The 20,075-nt window shown below is 37.3% G+C and overlaps 1 protein-coding gene across 2 annotated transcripts; it reads right to left on the bottom strand.

The window, feature by feature from the left end:
* Nucleotides 1-681: 681 nt before the first annotated feature.
* LOC131645980 (G-type lectin S-receptor-like serine/threonine-protein kinase At4g27290) lies at nt 682-4,444 on the bottom strand. Of its 2 annotated transcripts, none has more exons than XM_058916165.1 (7): nt 2,853-4,444; nt 2,526-2,639; nt 2,179-2,309; nt 1,883-2,093; nt 1,536-1,773; nt 1,309-1,459; nt 682-1,234 (listed from the first exon to the last, which is right to left on the bottom strand). In XM_058916165.1, the coding sequence occupies exons 1-7, from the start codon at nt 4,162-4,164 to the stop codon at nt 926-928; spliced, it is 2,466 nt and encodes an 821-aa protein (XP_058772148.1). In that variant the 5' UTR covers nt 4,165-4,444; the 3' UTR covers nt 682-925. The 2 variants fall into 2 exon arrangements, with proteins under 2 accessions (XP_058772148.1, XP_058772149.1); XM_058916166.1 differs by having other exon boundaries at nt 684-1,234; nt 2,179-2,306; nt 2,853-4,442.
* Between the last annotated feature and the right edge of the window lie 15,631 nt (nt 4,445-20,075).

Genomic DNA, 20,075 nt, shown 5'->3' with positions numbered 1-20,075 from the left:
ATTGTGTTTTGGTGTTCGGACATCTGTCTTGACATCTAATTGAAAGTGCCAGAATTTCACATAAGAATAAAATACAAGCAATGATACAAATGAATTATGATTCTTCATTACCTTGTTGTATTCAACTTAAGGGATTGTGTGATTCCAATCACAAATTCAAAATCTCAAAAATTCAAGTTTCAAAGTTGTTTTTGAGATCTTACACAGTTAGAATTATGCATGCTAAAATACGGATCTAAATCTTGTTCCTTAAGTATGCGCAATTGAAGAGTAGACTCAAATGTCATACTAAAGACAAAGTAAAGCTTTAAGGACTAGCAACAAAACCACAGAGAGTTCTTCTTAAATGTATCATAGACATGCATGTTTAGCAGGTCCCTTCTCAATTACGTCAAAAACTTTGATCCACTATCACTACCGCTCCTTAACTTATTTGTGGCTTCAGAACTGAACAAATACGTAGCTCACGAAGATATGCTTTCATTACTTCATGAAAACATTTATGGATTTTGTCTTAGATTGCATATGAAAGTTTAAAATTACAAACCTCATGCAACATCGATTTAGACATTATTAAAAGAAGCTAAATAAACAGGGATTGATCTTGAACATTCTAAGTTTTATAGTCTTTGGAAATTGCATTATTGATTTGAATTTCCTAGGTTTTGAACATTAGAGGGATTTCAGATTAACATAATATCCATGAAGTTGGTGTCTGAGAATTAGATTGATGGTTGATACCATGTGTGAGTTCAAATGAATTTCTCATTCATTATTAACTAGATAATTACATTCTTGCGATGACACTCTTAATGAATCCTAACTAACTAAAAGTAGTTACAAGATTTATATGAATAACTCTAACTTAGTTTTAAATGAAAAACAAGTCTAATACGCAAAAACTTCTAGATTAACTATTATTTTTCTATCTTGCATTTAGTAGTGAGATAGTTACATTATTTATTGAAGAAGAACTTTGTCTTTCGGTAGAAGAAGGTTCTCCTTCGCTTGTTATATTTTGTAATAAATAACCTGGTTCGTGTGGTTCAGGTAAAATATTATTACTACTCAACATCACAACAACAGATGTCATATTTGGCCTATTATCAGGATGATGTTGCAGACACAAAAGCCCTATTTGAATACATCGCAAAGCTTCATGAAGAATGCACGTATCTTTCAAATTATCATCAATCAATGACTGTATGCTGTCCTCTTTCCATAATTTCCATGCCTGCAACAATATTAACATAGTTATTATCTATGTTAGGTAGAGGAAAAATAATTGAATATTTTAGTGATACTCACATGTCCAATAAGATTGTGATCATCTTGGTTGTAGGTAAGGGTTCTGTTTTTCTTTCCACTTATAAGTTCTAGCAATAAGACACCAAAGCTAAATACATCTGATTTAACTGAGAATACTCCGTCAATGGCATATTCTGGCGCCATGTAACCGCTGAAAAGAAGTAAAAAGAATAAATTTGATGTTCAATCAATTCCACAAAACTCTATCAAACTTTTATGTTACTTACTATGTGCCGACTATTCGACTTGTTTCACCCTCCACTTTGTCACCTCCACACATTTTAGCTAGACCAAAATCCGAAATTTTTGGTTGCATATCATTGTCTAATAAAACATTGCTCGCTTTCAAATCTCTGTGAACAATTCTTAACCTTGAATCTTGATGCAAGTAAAGAAGACCTCGGGCAATTCCATACAAGATGTTGAAACGCAAAGGCCAATCTAATAATTTGCTTTGAATTGGATCTGTTAAAATTTCCCAATAAATTTAATTAATAGTTTTCCTTTCAATAATGACATGAATAAATAATGAAACTTGTATCATGACAAGTAGTAAACTTTGAAAGTTACTTACCAAAAATAAATGAATCAAGGCTTGTGTTCGACATATACTCATAGACCAACATTTTTTCATCTTTTGTAACGCAAAAACCAATTATTTTAACAAGGTTTCGATGTTGAAGTTTAGAACATAAAATAACTTCGTTCTTAAATTCTTTCAATCCTTGGCTAGAACTTCTTGAAAGTTTTTTGACAGCAACTTCTTGACCGTCTTTCAACTTACCCTACATTGATGATTGAAAATAATCTTGAGTAACAACTCAAATGATTTTTTCTTTAACCTCACCAAAAAATTATGTTTAAATATACCTTGTATACGGGTCCAAAACCACCTTCACCCAATTTATTATAATTTGAGAAGTAATTCGTGGCTTCATGTATTGTAGCAAGATCAAAGAAAGGGAGGTCTAAATCGTCATGGTCACCTTCATTATTGCCTACTAACAACAAGATGAGAACAATAGTATTAAGGAAAAATTAAAAGATCAAAGAATCTTTTTTCATTACTCTGGATAAAACCTAAGTGTAGTAAACGAAGAATGTACACCTCCCTAATTGCAGAAAATGTTTGATCATATTGGTTATTTAGGCTTCAAAGCTATTAAAGGTACCACAAATTTATAAGAAATAAAATACTCTAATGATAAGAAATGTACCTTTGTGTTTTATCTTCTCTCGATAAAAGTATAGTGCCAATATGATCACAATGAAAGCAACAACAACGATTGAAACTAGCAAGATAATCATTTTTGTATACTCACGTTTATCACCTGCAATGAAACATTGTTATTTGAAGTTGTATAAATATATTGTACTCCTCCTGCCATTATTATAAGTAAATATTTTTCTTTAAATTCATTAAATAATAAATGTATCTGATTTACAGATCAAATAAATTAATCTTTGCTTATAAATATGGTTGGAGCAGTACTCTCCAATCTAATCTACTAAGGACATATGTAAAAGAGTAGTGAAGTTGTTACCTATATCTGATGCATCAATACGCACATAGAAGTTTCTCTGAGAATCTGAAACTCTCAAATCTTTAAGATCTTTAAACCATAGGGAACAACCTCCGGAATCGTCATCTGGGCCTAAACTTGAGTAAGCTGTGCAGGAACAGTTTTGCAGACATTTGAGCTTGCAATCATCAAGTGTCATATTTGCATTAACCCAAGTATTCGTAGTATCCGGCAACTTCCCTCCAGTAACCTTAAGGAAACCGTCTCTACCCTTGACTCCACAGCTCCAATTTCCAGTGTGCACACATCCATCTGACCAGTCCATCGTGTTCCACTGTTGCGGCGATTTCGGCTTAAAACCATCCAAACACTGACAAAGTGGCGATCCGTTGATGTCACAATTTCCATACGCTCCACAAACGTTATAAGAATCACAGGTATCATGTGGTAGGTTCATGTAATTACTCCATTTTCGAGATTCAGGTATCCATACAAGGCGTTGAAGAAGTAAAAGCGTTTGGTTTAAAACAACTATGGAAATCAGAGTTTTGTTCTTTAGCGTGTACGAAAAATAGGCTTCGTCTTCGCTGCTTACAACATCTGAAATAAAAATTGGGTTAGCCTTCAATCCATATGCTCCACTATCCGTAGTACCGGTCATCGGTCCCGTTCTGTGGAACTCCGTTGAGCCTTTCATAAGAACCACTTCAGGATTATTACTACGGCTCATCAGTGATGTAAAATCACCTAAAGATGGATCTTCCCAGTTTTTCCATGCAGTAAATATTGTTTGAATACCGGTTTTCTTGTCCCATCCGATCTTCATTTCTGGTAACAACGTGTCACTAGGATGGTCAAAGCTTTGCCAACAAAAATTCTCTTCATTTCTTTCGCTGTCCTCATCTCTGATCACTAAATTTCCGTTGTCCAGAAGCTGGACGATTGGGGTGGAAGCCTTCTTTGTTGCGTTTGTTGACCATAGAACAGACTGACTGGCGTTGAGAAGAACGAGATTTCCTTCTTTGTTTATGATCAACTTGCTCGAGTTGTCCTTGATAGGATTATCACGGTTTGCAACCCAAACAACGGTTTTAACCGGTATGTTTTTGTACCACATTCCGACGTAGCGGTTTGAGGAACTACCGGGATTGAAGAAACCCAACTCGAAGGTTCCATCTTTTGAAATCAATGTCTTACCATCAGAAAGTGACTCTGATTGGGTTATAGTATCTGCTGCGGAGGAAAATTTGAACAAGAATAATAATAGGAGGTTAGTGATAAGAAACAGAGAAGAAGGAAAGGTTGACATTTTGCAGTTTTTCTTGGTAACCATGAAATGAAGAGAATATATATCATAAAAGTAAACAGCAACAATAGATGTTTTTGCCGAAAACACGGTGAGAACACGCTACTCAAAATTCTAAGTCTACAAAATGCTGTATTAATTATCACTCAAAGTCAAAAGACAGATTTTCTAACAGACGGCAACTAAGAATATCAATCTCTAAACTGAAAGAAAAAAAAGCCAAATACAAATCACCAACTGGTTTAAATCTTATTGTATGTAGAAAAAAGCTATGACTAAGTCTGCAAAATATGAATGACGGAATGAAATTATTATATAGAATAAATATTACTGATTGGGAATTATCTCTTTTAGGAAGTGGCTATATTTTAGAGAAATGATAGGCTTACACCTCATTTTGACATACACACAATATATTTATACTATACTATCCAGTTTTTTTTTTTTTTGTTTTTTTATTATACTTATATATGTATGCATTGAAATATGTGCCTCCCTTGCAATGAAGTTTAAGAAATATGGTGTAAATGCTAGGTGTCAATTTTTTTTTTATATATAGCACAACTCTATTTTTTATTCTCATTCAAATTAAGAGGATCTCAACAAAATTTAGAGGGTAGGAACATGGAACATTAACCTTTCACTCCTGCGTTTGTCCGTGTGAACGTAAGATTTTAGATTTGAAAATTTGAAGATTACACATGTTTATGAGTGGCTGAGATTCTGGGACTCGGAAAAAGTCGAAGGCATTCCAAGCGAGATTTATCCCCTCATGATTATCTCTGCAATTGGGTAGTTTGACATGTCTCGAATCCTCGTCGATGGTGGCAATTCCTGCGACACCATGTACTTCGAGCTATTTAAGAAGATGAGTCTGTACTAAACCAAGTTACTAGCGTGCGATGGCTGGGACCTCCAAGCATTCAACGGAACAACAACCCGTCCTTGGGAATATGTGGAGCTAATAGTTTTCGTTCACAGCATGGAAGACATTCAAGCAGTAAAATCTCAATTTCTTGTTATTCCTTGCAGGAGCGTATACAATTGCATCTTAGGACGACCATTTGCGCCCATGTTAGACGTTGTTACATCGCTGGTCAATCTAAAATTGAAATACCACAACTTACAAGGAGAATCAGTCACCATTAATGTTGATTTGGAGGGAGCAAAGAGGATATATCAAGCTCTCCAAAAGGACCAGGGAGAAAGCATGGACATTGAGCTCAACATCACTTCCCTCATCAGACAACATAACAATATGGGCATCAATCCTCCAAGAAGTGACTAAAGAGGCCATAAGGAGCAGATAAATAAGTGACGGTCATCCAGCTGGGATATGTTTTTTAAAACGCTCTTTTCTCTAATAATGCACGCAGCTGCAAGACGTCCGGGGTATAACCAAAGAAATTGAAGCCTAACACACATAAAGTTAGGGATGTTGTCGGAGATGCTTTGTACGTCAGGCTTAAGCAACCAATTTCCCATATAAATTCAGGGTTGTTGTGGGAGACGCTTTGTACGTCCAGATAAAGCAATTAATTCCCCACATAAATTCAGGAGTGTTGTGGGAGATGCTTTACATGTCCGACTAAAACAATCAGCTCTCCACATAAAGTCCAAGGTGATGTCGGAAACGCTTTGTACATCTGACTAAAGCAATCAATCCTCCACAGCCAACAACGGCGCACCCCCTTCGAGAAGCTAGCCACTCCAGATGGTATGGTGGGTTAGCTATGTGTCTACCTTTGACCAGGTTTTCATATGGTAGGGGGGAAGGGGAACCGACCCTTAGCATAGAATGGCCCCAGTAATATCCAATAAACTTTGAGGGAAGACCTCATAAGTTCCAAGAAGATCCAGAGCTTTGCACTCAGGTATTAAAAACATATTAAATTTATTTTCCTCCATTGTCACAACGACATTCGCTTAACCACTCCAGATGGTATGGTGGGTTAGCTATGTGTCTACCTTTGACCAGGTTTTCATATGGTAGGGGGGAAGGGGAACCGACCCTTAGCATAGAATGGCCCCAGTAATATCCAATAAACTTTGAGGGAAGACCTCATAAGTTCCAAGAAGATCCAGAGCTTTGCACTCAGGTATTAAAAACATATTAAATTTATTTTCCTTTATTGTCACAACGACATTCGCTTAACCACTATGAAAAACCTCACAACTTCATAAGGTCTAAGTTTACATATTCGGGATCACGTTGAAGTAGTAAAATGAAGATGTTACATCAACCCTGAAGGAAGACTTCGCAAACTCACGAAATCCAGAGCCATGCACTCGGGACTGTACAAAAACACCTTAAACATGTAATAAAAAGCTTTTCATCCAATAAAGATGTATTTCCTACATACTCTTCCATTATGAAATACCATTAAAAAAGAGCTTTCTCCAGGTTTACTTTCGCAGAAGAACGATGTTCCCGTCCAAAACAGCTTGTTTGGCTAGATTTGTTCCTTGGAAAGTGATAGTGGCTGGTGAGAATACTCTACTTGATCCAAAGCATTTTTAAATTACTGAGAAACTGCCTCGAGGTTGGAACTCATATAGTTAGCTAGGTGTTGAGCTAATGAAGTATTATGGGAATGCAATAACTTTACCAATTGAGCCACCTAGTCGAAAAGAGAGCCAGAGAACTTCAAGAGAAGAAAAAATTCATCATTTAGGAGATGGAGGTAGAAGTTTCATTTGCTTCGTGTAGGTACTTATCCCGTTGATTCTCTAAATCTCAGATGTTATCCTTCATCTGTTGCTTTTTAATACGATACTAGTCAGACCAAAAAATCTTCCTAATGGTTGGATGCACCCAATGCTAAAGTAACCAAAACATGCCGAGCATACTTGGCCAATTTACCCATTTCTTCCTAATAAACAGGCTTGGAGAGGCCGGAAATGTAAGCATAATCCTCATCTAAAAGATGGAGTTGACAATTTCCATCAGAACGAGAGCTAGACCCCAACATTAAATGACAAATAGTTCAACCCAAGACATTTGGTAAATTCAGCAGGTCTTCTACCGCAACATTACTTCTAGTCGTTCATATTCCCCGTCTTAGAAGCAGGAACTGCTTCTCATTACCCATGCATTCTGCACAAGAATAAGTAAGGAATATACATTAGAGGTATCTAGAATAAAAATCTCATGAAATTAAAAAGGTAAAAAGTTACCAAAAATGACATTTCTCTCTTCCTAGGAGCGAGCTATCACCAATAGAGGGGTATCAACTAGAGACTTAAAATTCCACTTATCACCTTTAGTCTCTAGGGCTGCTCCACCTACATATCCCATTTTATTGACGAACTTGATCAACCGACCATTTTGATAGTAAGCCTCTTCCTAAAGTTCTTTCTTGACATACGTGAAAGAACCACTTCCTAGTAAAAAGCGACAGCCGATATAGTACTTGGGAAACAGGTCGCATGAGCTTCCGTAATGACAGGCATCACTAGGAAAAATCGATCCAAAAAAGGCAGGTGTTCCAGAAGAGGTTCGAAACCATTGATAATCTTCTTGAAGCGGAAAAACCCTTAACCCCTAGCTAGAGACACGGGGTTGCAAAGGCATTTGAAAAGATGAAGATAAAGGAACACACAAGGTCTTCCCGTCACATACTCACACCAATGTTGGTAAGATCTCAGATATTCTCAACATGATTGGTTGAGTTTGAAGGATAGAAAAACACTTAGAAAGGGGGGGTTTGAATAAGTGTAGTCTAAAAAACTTGAAAGATAAAAACAATATGCACAGTTATTTTTATCCTGGTTCGTTGTTAACTAAACTACTCCAGTCCACCCCCACGGAGTGATTTACCTCACCTGAGGATTTAATCCACTAATCGCAACAGATTACAATGGTTTTCCACTTAGTCCGCGACTAAGTCTTCTAGAGTATCCTGATCACAGCCTGATCACTCCAGGAACAAATGCTTAGACACAAGCTAAGACTTTCTTAGAGTATCCTGACCACCACGTGATCACTCTAATTACAACTGCTTAGACACAAGCTAAGACTTCCTAGAGTATCCTGATCAACACTTGATCACTCTAGTTACTTACAAATTAATGTAATCAAATAAGAGTTTTACAATGCTTCTTAAAAGCTATAATCACAACAGTGATATTTCTCTTAACGTTTAAGCTTAATCTCACTAATATATTACAACAGCAATGTAGTGAGCTTTGATGAAGATGAAGTTTCTGAGCTTTGAGTTTGAACAGCGTTTCAGCAAGTTTTTCAGAATTAGTTCTTTCAAAATCGTCAACCTTGCTTCTCATCAGAACTTCATATTTATAGGCGTTTGAGAAGATGACCGTTGGGCGCATTTAATGCTTTGCATATTCCGTACAGCTTTGCATTTAATGTTTCACGCTTTTGTCAACTACCTCGAGCCTTGTTCACGCTGTGTCTACTGACGTTGCCGTTAATAGCTTCTAACGTTCCTTTTGTCAGTCAGCGTAGCCTGCCACCTGTACTTTCTTCTGATCTGATGCTTGTGAATAAAATATTTGAATATCATCAGAGTCAAACAGCTTGGTGCATAGCATCTTCTTGTCTTCTGACCTTGAAGTGCTTCTGAGCGTGATACCATGAGAGCTTCAGTGCTTCTGCTTCTGATCTCAAGTTCTTCTGATGCTTCCATAGACCCATGTTCTGATTCTGCCTTGATCATCTTCTGATGTCTTGCCAAACCATGTTCTGATGTTGCATGCTGAACCTTCTGAGACAAAGCTTCTGAGCGCTGATTTGTGCATACTCTTTATATATTTCCTGAAATGGAAATTGCAATGTATTAGAGTACCACATTATCTCACACAAAATTCATATCCTTGTTATCATCAAAACTAAGAATATTGATCAGAACAAATCTTGTTCTAACAATCTCCCCCTTTTTGATGATGACAAAAACATATATAAATGATATGAATTTGCGATCAGAAAGAGCAGACGACTAAAGACAATTACACAGCTATAGCATAAGCATGTGAATATGTCTCCCCCTGAGATTAACAATCTCCCCCTGAGATGAATAATCTCCCCCTGAAATAAATACTCGAAGAAATTTAATAATAAAAGACTTCCCTGATTATTTCGGTAGAGACGATCACATAAGCTTCTGTCTTCTGATAATTCACAGCTTCTGACTTCTGCTTCCATTGGACAGCTTCAGAACTTGAATTTCTTAAGATCCCTAGAACACTCACAGCTTCTGATTCCTGCTTCCATTTAGGACAGCTTCAGAACTTGAATTTCTTTGATCTTCAAATCATTCACAGCTTCTGATTCCTGCTTCCATTTAGGACAGCTTCAGAACTTGAATTTCTTTGATCTTCAGAACATTCACAGCTTCTGATTCATGCTTCCATTTAGGACAGCTTCAGAGCTTTGAATTTCTTCTTACATCACTTCATGCTAGATTGTATCAGAACATTGTTGAATGTACCAGAGCATCATCAGAGCATCTCTACATCCTGAAATGTTACAGAACAAAACTAAACGACAAAAGTCAGCATGAATGAGTTAGAACATAAAATGTGTATCAGAACACAAAATATGTATCAGAGCCATATAAGCCATATAGAATATATCAGATCCAATAGACAATGTATCAGAGCAAATAGACAATGATTTGGATCATATTCTATTATCAGAATTTCTGATCATTCTTCCTTCTTGCTTCTGATTCTGAAGCTTCCTTGCACTCAGCTTGCTTCAAGAATCCAAGAGCTATTTCTGATCATTCTTCCTTCTTGCTTCTGATTCTGAAGCTTCCTAGCACTCAGCTTGCTTCAAGAATCCAAGAGCTTGATTCATTTTGTTGCTTCTTATGTTGATCTTGAATCTTTGATTCCTGCAACAACACAACTTAAAAAAACAGAACTTTGCAAGTTCTGTTAGTAAATGTGGAGCCTTTTTACTCGGTAACTGATAATATTAATCAGATCATTTATCATATATTTCTCCCCCTTTTTGTCATAACATCAAAAAGCATAAAAGATTCAATCTAAGACACACAAAAAGAAACACACGGAGGAAAAAGGATGATTTCATTGAAGTTCAAACAACAGGTACAGAAGTACACGAAGAGAAGGAAGACAAGATGCACAAAAACAGATGCAGCAAAAGCAAAAAAGCAAGAAACAACATAGACTCAATCTAAGACGGCCCTAGCCTTGACAGGATCTTAGCCAGCATCTCTTGAACCACATTGTTGTATCCATCTTGCCTCTCCATGAAAGCTCTAAACTCAGCATTGACTGAGCTTTGCTCATCCTGTTTCTTCTGAATATCTTCCAGAGTCCTTGCAAGACGAGAAGATTCATCAGAAGAAGCTTCACCGCTTCTAACCACAGGAATAGCATTGTGATCTGTAGCTTCCATAGATAGATCATTTGCAGGGATTTCCTCAACAGGAACTGATTCAGCAACATGATCTTCTACATCTGCTTCTTGCATAGAAGCATCTCCATATTCTGCAGCAGGAATTTCCGAATCTCCATTCTCAAGTGCCTGAAGAATGGCAGCAAGATTCCTGGGAGCAGAAGGACCTTCAACTTCTGGTGGGTCAACAACTTCTGGAATGACCAAGCTTGGGTCTTTCTCAGAAGGGTTTTCCCTCAGAAAGTCAAGGAGGGTTTTGAAATCCCCGAGCAGAACTGGATATTGAGGTATCCAGATAACAATCTCCCTGCAAGGGTTAGCTTCCATTGCAGCAGCAAGTCTTGCTACTTCCAATTCATCCACAAAGGGCTTCTCCTCAGCAGCAACACAATTTCTGAGAGGATGGTAGTATATACCATTATCACTCTCTAGAAGGTAACCAGGGGCAGCAGCCACTAGTCTTTTCTGTACTCCCATTGCTTCTACTTGAAAATCCTTGCGAAATCTTCTCCAGAGATTTCTTGTAGAAACATCATCCAGACCATTTAGAAATGCATCCTTCAGAAGATCTAGACTGCTGATCACCTCATGTCTGAAAAGTTCCAGGTGAGTATAGGGTTCAGGTTCAGGCGGGTTGAAGGTGAATTTGTAGTCCGGGTAGAGAAGACAGTAGGGTTTGGATTTTCTGGTAGGTAAGGGATGGGATATAGAAGGTGGAGGTTCGGTGGATGAGGAAGAAGGGATATCTGAGAGAATGATTGATGAGGATGGAATATCAGAAAGGATAGGTTGAGAAGAGGATGGAGTATTTGTAAAGGGAATTAGTGAGAAAGATTTATCAGAAGGAGTTGGGGGAAGAATACTTAGAGGTGTGGGGTTTAGAATGGGAGAGGAGGAGGATGATGGAGAAGGATTTGGTAAAGTGAAGTTTACTTTTGGTTCAGATGGAGGTGATTGGAGAGATGGTTTAGGGACAGAAGGAGGTGGAGTAAAAACCTGCCTGGAGATTTGTACAGAAGAAGAAGATCTGGTTCTGCGAAAGGAATCTCTAATCCTTTTATCCCTTCGTTCTTCAGAGTCCACCTTGTCAGGATCATAGGTGACTCTCAACTTCTTGGCTTTCTTAGCCTCATCTTCTCGGGCTTTTCTTTTTAGCCTAGCCTTTAGTTCCTTCTGATCCTTCTTCAAAAGACCAGCCTTGGACGGAAGTACTCTGCCACGGATCCAAGCAGGATCAATATCTGATTGCTTCCTAACACAATCTTCCAGGTAAAGCTTGACAACCTGATGCAGTTCTTTTTGAAACAAAGAGGCAAAACCTTCAACAGCAACTCTTCTTGACAGAATGTCAGGAAAGCTTGTGCACATAGAAGGTACATTTTGAATGAGTTCCAATCTGATCAAATCCACACCATTAAAAATGGGACCTTGAACTACTCCAAGAAAATGGGACGCATTGAGTTTTCTGATGGATTCCATCACTTTGCTTTCAATTAAAATATCTGAAATCATTCTTCCAAACGGAATAGTTGTTCTTGAAATATGAGGGTACTTCGCCCTTTCGTCTTCTCTTGACTCAAAGATAGAAGTCTTCAGATTCTCAAACAGAACATGGGAGATGTTGATCTCAGTCTTTTTGCCAATGCAGAAAAGAGTATACTTGTGATCCGAACTGATATAGGAGGAGGAAAGCATCCTCTTTCTATGATGAAGGGAACCCAGAATAATCTCAGCCCATACTTTATAAAACGGCCTTAAGGTGCCTGTGTTATTAGAGTCAATTCCAAAAGTCTGAGAGATTTGTTGTTCAACTTTAGACCAATCAACTGATGCATGTCGAAAACCAGACCAACCTTCTTCATCATTCAGATTGTACAACTTCCTGATGAGCTTTTTAGTGATAACCACTTCATGCCCTAGCACGAATGAAATGATGGCAGTTGGGGTAACCGTTGCATGTACCCAGAAATCCTTCACAAGTTCAGGATAAATTGGACCAACCAATCTATCAAGATATTTAGACCATCCTTGGTCAAAGATTCTTGCATAACACTTAAAGCCATTTGCTTTTAGGTTGTTGATGTCCACAGCAGATTCACATAGAACTTCCAGTTCTTTCGTGGGTATTAAGCATGTTTTCAATGGAGCATACTCATATTTGCGTAGAAGGATCTGTGAAGAAGTGAGCCTTTCTTTTGAATTTGATGAACAAGACGATGAGTTCATGATGATTATGCTTTAAGATCAAATCAAAAAACTAGGGTTTGAAATAAAATGCAACGAAGGGGATGCACAAGAGAGAGAGAGAAAGAGAGAAAAAAGAGGGAATGAAGATGAAGCGGGTTATTTAAATGATTTGAAAATAAAGAAATCATTATGCATTTAATGAGAAATGACATTAGGAGAGAGAGCACAGTAAATGAAATGATTTAACACAGTTACCTAGGTCGGCGTCTTTTCAACTGCACGCTTTGTACTAACCGTACATACACGTGTTCACCATCAGATAATAGATGACAACTGTAAAATTTTCAATAAACTTTACGCCTTCTGATTCTGATCACTGCTTCTGATTGTCATTCTTAAGAAATGATCTGGTTCTGATAGGATCATCTTTCTTTCCAAGGATCACATCTTCTGAATGAGCTGAGGCAAGTCTAGGTGATCTTCTGATAGTTGGTTCTTCAGAAATCCTTAGATTCTCTAAAGATGCAGCAACTTGATCTTCTGATCCATTGCTTCTGAGACTGCCAGCTTCTGCAGCTTTGCTTCTTGATTCTTCAACTTCTAATATATCAATATCAAAATCTGCAAAATTCTCAAACTGCTTTGGTTTTTCAAGACCAAGCTTATCATCAAACCTGATATTGATTGATTCTTCTACAATCAATGTTTCAGTATTGTATACTCTGTAGCCTTTAGAGCGTTCAGAATATCCAAGAAGGAAACATTTTTGTGCTTTGGAATCAAACTTACCAAGATGATCTTTAGTATTCAGAATAAAACATACACATCCAAAAGGATGGAAATATGAAATGTTGGGCTTTCTGTTCTTCCACAATTCATAAGGAGTCTTATTTAGAATAGGTCTGATAGAGATTCTATTCTGAATATAGCATGCAGTGTTAATTGCTTCTGCCCAGAAATGCTTAGCCATATTGGTTTCATTGATCATGGTTCTGGCCATTTCTTGTAGAGTCCTATTCTTTCGCTCTACAACTCCATTTTGCTGTGGAGTTCTGGGGCAAGAGAAATCATGGGCAATACCATTTTCTTTGAAGAACTCCTCAAAGAATCTGTTCTCAAATTCGCCACCATGATCACTTCTGACCTTTATGATTTTACACTCTTTCTCAGATTGAATCTGAGTGCAGAATTCAAAGAACACTGAATGAGACTCATCCTTGTGTTTCAAGAACTTTACCCACGTCCAGCGGCTATAATCATCAACGATGGCTAATCCATATTTCTTCCCTCTGACAGATGCTGTTTTGACTGGGCCAAACAGATCAATGTGTAAGAGTTCTAACGGCCTTGAGGAAGAAACAACATTCTTAGACTTGAATGCAGGTCTGGAGAACTTGCCCTTCTGACATGCTTCACAAAGAGCATCTGATTTGAATTTCAGATTGGGGAGTCCTCTGACCAGATTTAGTTTGTTAATCTGAGAAATCTTTCTCAAACTAGCATGACCTAATCTTCTGTGCCAGACCCATTGCTCTTCAGAAATAGACATAAGACAAGTCACCTTCTGATTCTTAAGATCCTGAAGATCTGTCTTATAAATGTTGTTCTTTCTCTTGCCTGTAAATAGGATTGAGCCATCCTTCTGACTTACAGCCTTGCAAGACTTTTGATTGAAGATTATATCATAGGCATTGTCACTTAATTGACTTATGGACAATAAGTTATGCGCTAATCCATCTACTAGAAGAACAATAGTTATGGAAGGAGAGTTACCAAGACTTATGGTTCCAGAGCCAATGATTTTGCCCTTCTGATCTCCTCCAAACTTGACTTCTCCACCTGGTTTAAGCACCAGGTCTTGGAATGTAGACCTTCTTCCCATCATGTGTCGCGAGCACCCAGAGTCCAGGTACCATGACATTTTGCTTTCTGTCCTCTTTGCCGCCAAGGATATCTGCAACAGAAATTATCTTCTCCTTAGGTACCCACAATTTCTTGGGTCCTTTCTTGTTAGTTCTCCTCAAGTTCTGATTGAACTTGGGTTTAGCAAAATATTTAGCAGGAGGAACAGCATGATATTCTTTAGGTTTGTCAGCATGATATTTCTTAGGATGTGTCACATGCTTCTTGGTGTGTGTTATGTGAAAACTTTGTGCATGTGATGTGTGCTTAATATCATGGGAGTTGCCAAATTTAAATTGGTTATACAGAGGCTTGTATGATATTTTCATATCATCCACAGATTCAAGCTTGTATGGGATTTCACTCTCATAACCAATGCCAACTCTCTTGTTCCCAGACACAGCATATATCATAGAAGCTAGCTGACTTCTGCCAATACTTCTAGATAAGAACTTCCTGAAACTTAAATCATATTCTTTCAGAATATGATTCAGACTGGGAGTGGATTTTTCTGAATCAGAAGGAGATCCAACATTATTGGATAATTTTAAAACTTTTTCTTTTAATTCAGAATTTTCCAACTCAAGCTTCTTAGTTTCAAATTCAAATTGCTTTTTCAGCTTTTTGTATTTGATACTAAGATGAGCTTTTAATTCAAGAAGCTCTGTTAGACTGGAAACTAACTCTTCTCTAGATAGTTCAGAAAATACCTCTTCAGAATCTGATTCTGATGTAGATTCTGATCCATCATCTTCTGTAGCCATCAGCGCGAAGTTGGCCTGCTCTCCTTCAGATTCTGATTCTGATTCAGAGTCATCCCATGTTGCCATAAGACCTTTCTTCTTATGAAACTTCTTCTTGGGATTTTCCTTCTGAAGTTTTGGACACTCGTTCTTGTAATGTCCAGGCTCATTGCACTCATAGCAGACAGCCTTCTTCTTGTCAGATCTTCTGTCACCAGAATATTCTCCACGTTCAAATCTCTTTGAACTTCTGAAGCCTCTGAACTTCCTTTGGTTGCTCTTCCAGAGTTGGTTTACCCTCCTAGAGATCATGGACAGTTCATCTTCTTCTTCAGATTCTGATTCTTCAGGATCTTCTTCTCTAGCCTGAAAAGCGTTAGTGCATTTTTTAATATTAGATTTTAATGCAATAGACTTACCTTTCTTCTGAGGCTCGTTTGCGTCCAGCTCTATTTCATGGCTTCTTAAGGCACTGATAAGCTCTTCCAGAGAAACTTCATTCAGATTCTTGGCAATCTTGAATGCAGTCACCATTGGACCCCATCTTCTGGGTAAGCTTCTGATGATCTTCTTTACATGATCAGCCTTGGTGTAGCCTTTGTCGAGAACTCTCAATCTAGCAGTCAGAGTTTGAAATCTTGAAAACATCTTCTCAATGTCTTCATCATCCTCCATCTTGAAGGCTTCATATTTCTGGATTAGAGCAAGAGCTTTAGTCTCCTTTACTTGAGCATTTCCTTCATGGGTTATTTTCAATGACTCATATATGTCATGGGCCGTTTCCCTGTTAGATATCTTCTCATACTCAGCATGAGAGATAGCATTCAGCAAAACAGTCCTGCATTTGTGATGATTTTTGAAATCTTTCTTTTGATCATTAGTCATTTCGCTTCTCGTGAGCCTTACACCAGTAGCTTTAACAGGATGTTTGTAACCATCCAACAGAAGATCCCATAGATCAGCATCTAGACCAAGAAAGTAACTTTCCAGTTTATCTTTCCAATATTCAAAGTTTTCACCATCGAATATTGGTGGTCTAGTATAACCATTGTTACCATTGTATTTCTCAGCAGAGCCAGATGTAGATGCAGTTGGATTTGATTGAGATTCACCAGCCATCTTTTACTTAAGCGTTTTTCTCTTCCTGAATCTTTTCTAAACACGGTTAAGTGCTTGCACCTTAGAACCGGCGCTCTGATGCCAATTGAAGGATAGAAAAACACTTAGAAAGGGGGGGTTTGAATAAGTGTAGTCTAAAAAACTTGAAAGATAAAAACAATATGCACAGTTATTTTTATCCTGGTTCGTTGTTAACTAAACTACTCCAGTCCACCCCCACGGAGTGATTTACCTCACCTGAGGATTTAATCCACTAATCGCAACAGATTACAATGGTTTTCCACTTAGTCCGCGACTAAGTCTTCTAGAGTATCCTGATCACAGCCTGATCACTCCAGGAACAAATGCTTAGACACAAGCTAAGATTTTCTTAGAGTATCCTGACCACCACGTGATCACTCTAATTACAACTGCTTAGACACAAGCTAAGACTTCCTAGAGTATCCTGATCAACACTTGATCACTCTAGTTACTTACAAATTAATGTAATCAAATAAGAGTTTTACAATACTTCTTAAAAGCTATAATCACAACAGTGATATTTCTCTTAACGTTTAAGCTTAATCTCACTAATATATTACAACAGCAATGTAGTGAGCTTTGATGAAGATGAAGTTTCTGAGCTTTGAGTTTGAACAGCGTCTCAGCAAGTTTTTCAGAATTAGTTCTTTCAAAATCGTCAACCTTGCTTCTCATCAGAACTTCATATTTATAGGCGTTTGAGAAGATGACCGTTGGGCGCATTTAATGCTTTGCGTATTTCGTACAGCTTTGCATTTAATGTTTCACGCTTTTGTCAACTACCTCGAGCCTTGTTCAGTTTGTGTCTACTGACGTTGCCTTTAATAGCTTCCAACGTTCCTTTTGTCAGTCAGCGTAGCCTGCCACCTGTACTTTCTTCTGATATGATGCTTGTGAATAAAATATTTGAATATCATCAGAGTCAAACAGCTTGGTGCATAGCATCTTCTTGTCTTCTGACCTTGAAGTGCTTCTGAGCGTGATACCATGAGAGCTTCAGTGCTTCTGCTTCTGATCTCAAGTTCTTCTGATGCTTCCATAGACCCATGTTCTGATTCTGCCTTGACCATCTTCTGATGTCTTGCCAGACCATGTTTTGATGTTGCATGCTGAACCTTCTGAGACAAAGCTTCTGAGCGCTGATTTGTGCATACTCTTTATATATTTCCTGAAATGGAAATTGCAATGTATTAGAGTACCACATTATCTCAAACAAAATTCATATCCTTGTTATCATCAAAACTAAGAATATTGATCAGAACAAATCTTGTTCTAACAGAGTTATGAGGGAGCCACGACCTAATGGTGCAACACTTCTACATCTAAAGCAGTCAAAGGAAGATGAAGGCCCATAATGGAGAAGGAACATTCATAAAAAGGGAAAACACATGCACCATACTCGTCACATAACCTTTACTGTTCATAAGGGATTCCAATTCCCCAATTTGAAGACAAGCCTACTTCTTAGGAAAAGATGTCAAATTCATCGGGTTTGGTAAAAACATAAGTAGTAGCAGAATAAAAAGGGTCCATCCAAGAAGATGGGGTATCCTTTTGATATTTTCTGTTACTTTTATATGATTTATTTTTCATAATACGATAAATTCGCGGTTATAGAGAGTGAATAGCATGAAAGAGAGCCAACAAAATTGTTAAACTAAAAAAGAAGCTTCAGAAATGGAAGAAAGGTGCTTATTCCTTATAAAGGAAGCAATGATCTAAAAGGAAAAAGACTTCACCAAACGCATCTAAGTCTCTCACGCGTAACACTCAAAATTTTAAGTTCTCAAAAAGTTGTCATGATGATACTTACGAAAAAACGTCTGAAGCAGGTCGTATTAAATGCATGGTTCCTTATAAAAGTGAAGCAATCCTCATTCAATTACCTCATATTATTTAGACCGTGTCTTCTTCTGGAGTCATAATAACAAGCCCTAACCTATTCATGCTTTGGCAATGGCTTGGGGGGCAACTGTTTTATGTCGGTCATGAAGACACCGGGAGAACTAAATCTACTACGCCATCTCGGTCAACATTCTCATAAAGGTCCCAGACCTTCAAAAGAAATTTTTAATTCATCGAAGAAAGCTACTCTAAGGATTCAAGAGATCACAACCGCAAATTACATTCACCGTCCACCCGCAAACAGCAGCGCACAAATAACTAGTTTGTTATTTTTCTTCTCTCTCTATATATATAGAGTAGGCGCCAACTCGAGGTAATGGATTTTGTTGAAATACGAGAGACTAAGAAACATTTGAATAAACCGTGTGATTGAATAACACTACGGGAGATGCATTATATTGTAAAGTATACAACATCGTATTAATTACAATAGGGAATATGCTAACTAGTATATCTTATTCTATTCTAGAATAACCTAAGGAATATTCCATAGAATATTCTCTTTCTATATTTATATATACAAATATTTGTTGTAATTGAGAATTCACACACAAGAGGAGGGTGAATTGTGAGGTTTGGAAAAACATGGTTTTGAAAACTTTTGGCAAGTTAAATTAGAGTTTAAAAACATTTTAAAAGAATAAGCAGCGAAAAATAAATAACATGAATTAAATAGTTAAGGTAAGAAGAAGAACACAAAGAATTATAAAAGGTTCAGTCAAATCAAAAGGAGTTACTCCTCTCCCCAATACTCGGTCTTGAGAGTTTCCAATAATACTTGAGAGCTTTTAGTAGGAAAGGCTTACGAACTCCCTTATACAAGGAAAGGATGGTTGACCTTCAAGAAAATATTACAAGATGATAGATGGGGTTTTTGCGTCTTTTCTTCAATATAACAATGAGAGTGAAGTGGCTAATCTTCCTTCCAAACAGTGGACTGAAGCGATTTGTCTCCTTCCCAAGAACACGGGCCTTAGAGCGGTTAGTCTTCAAGTTCAAAAATATCTAAGCTCAATTCCTCCACTTTAACAGGATAACCAAATAACCTCTGAGATTTTAGCACGACTAATCTCTAAACCTATAAATATTTGAATACCAGGATAATCTTCAAACTATCTTGGTTTTAACCAGCCTAACTAAGAACCGCGGAAGATTTTAATAACAGATAATCTTCAACCTAGGACTGATCACACAATCCTCAACCTAAGCTTTTATCAGGTTTAGCTTTGAACCATAAATAATCCTTAATTGGAAAGTATTCAACTAAGGTGTATAAAAAACGATTCCCTTGGTGAATTTTACAATTCTACCTTTTACACAATTACACAAGTGACCTCACTCACAAAGGAACTTTTTTCAGAAAAACATTTGGCTATAACATCTAGTGAGAGAAAGTAAAAATAAAACTTAGAGGGAGATAGTTTGTGAGGGATGGTAGTGTCAAAACACGATTCTGGATTATTTCAAATGAGAAAAGGAGCATTTATTTATAGGTAAGAGGCGTTCCCAAAACGAAATTTACAATCAATGAATTTTCATGTTACCTAATCGATTAGCATTTATTCTAATCGATTAGAATTTGAAAAATAATTGATTTTGAGTACTTTATATGGAAAGAAAATATATTCAGCCATTGTACATCATTAAGGTGTTATCTAAATGGCTTGGGGAGT

Source organism: Vicia villosa, linkage group LG2, assembly GCF_029867415.1.
Source record: "Vicia villosa cultivar HV-30 ecotype Madison, WI linkage group LG2, Vvil1.0, whole genome shotgun sequence".
Classification (NCBI taxonomy): Eukaryota; Viridiplantae; Streptophyta; class Magnoliopsida; order Fabales; family Fabaceae; genus Vicia; species Vicia villosa.
The sequence above is the reverse complement of the archived record's forward strand: the minus strand, read 5'-3'. Positions and strand labels throughout refer to the sequence as shown.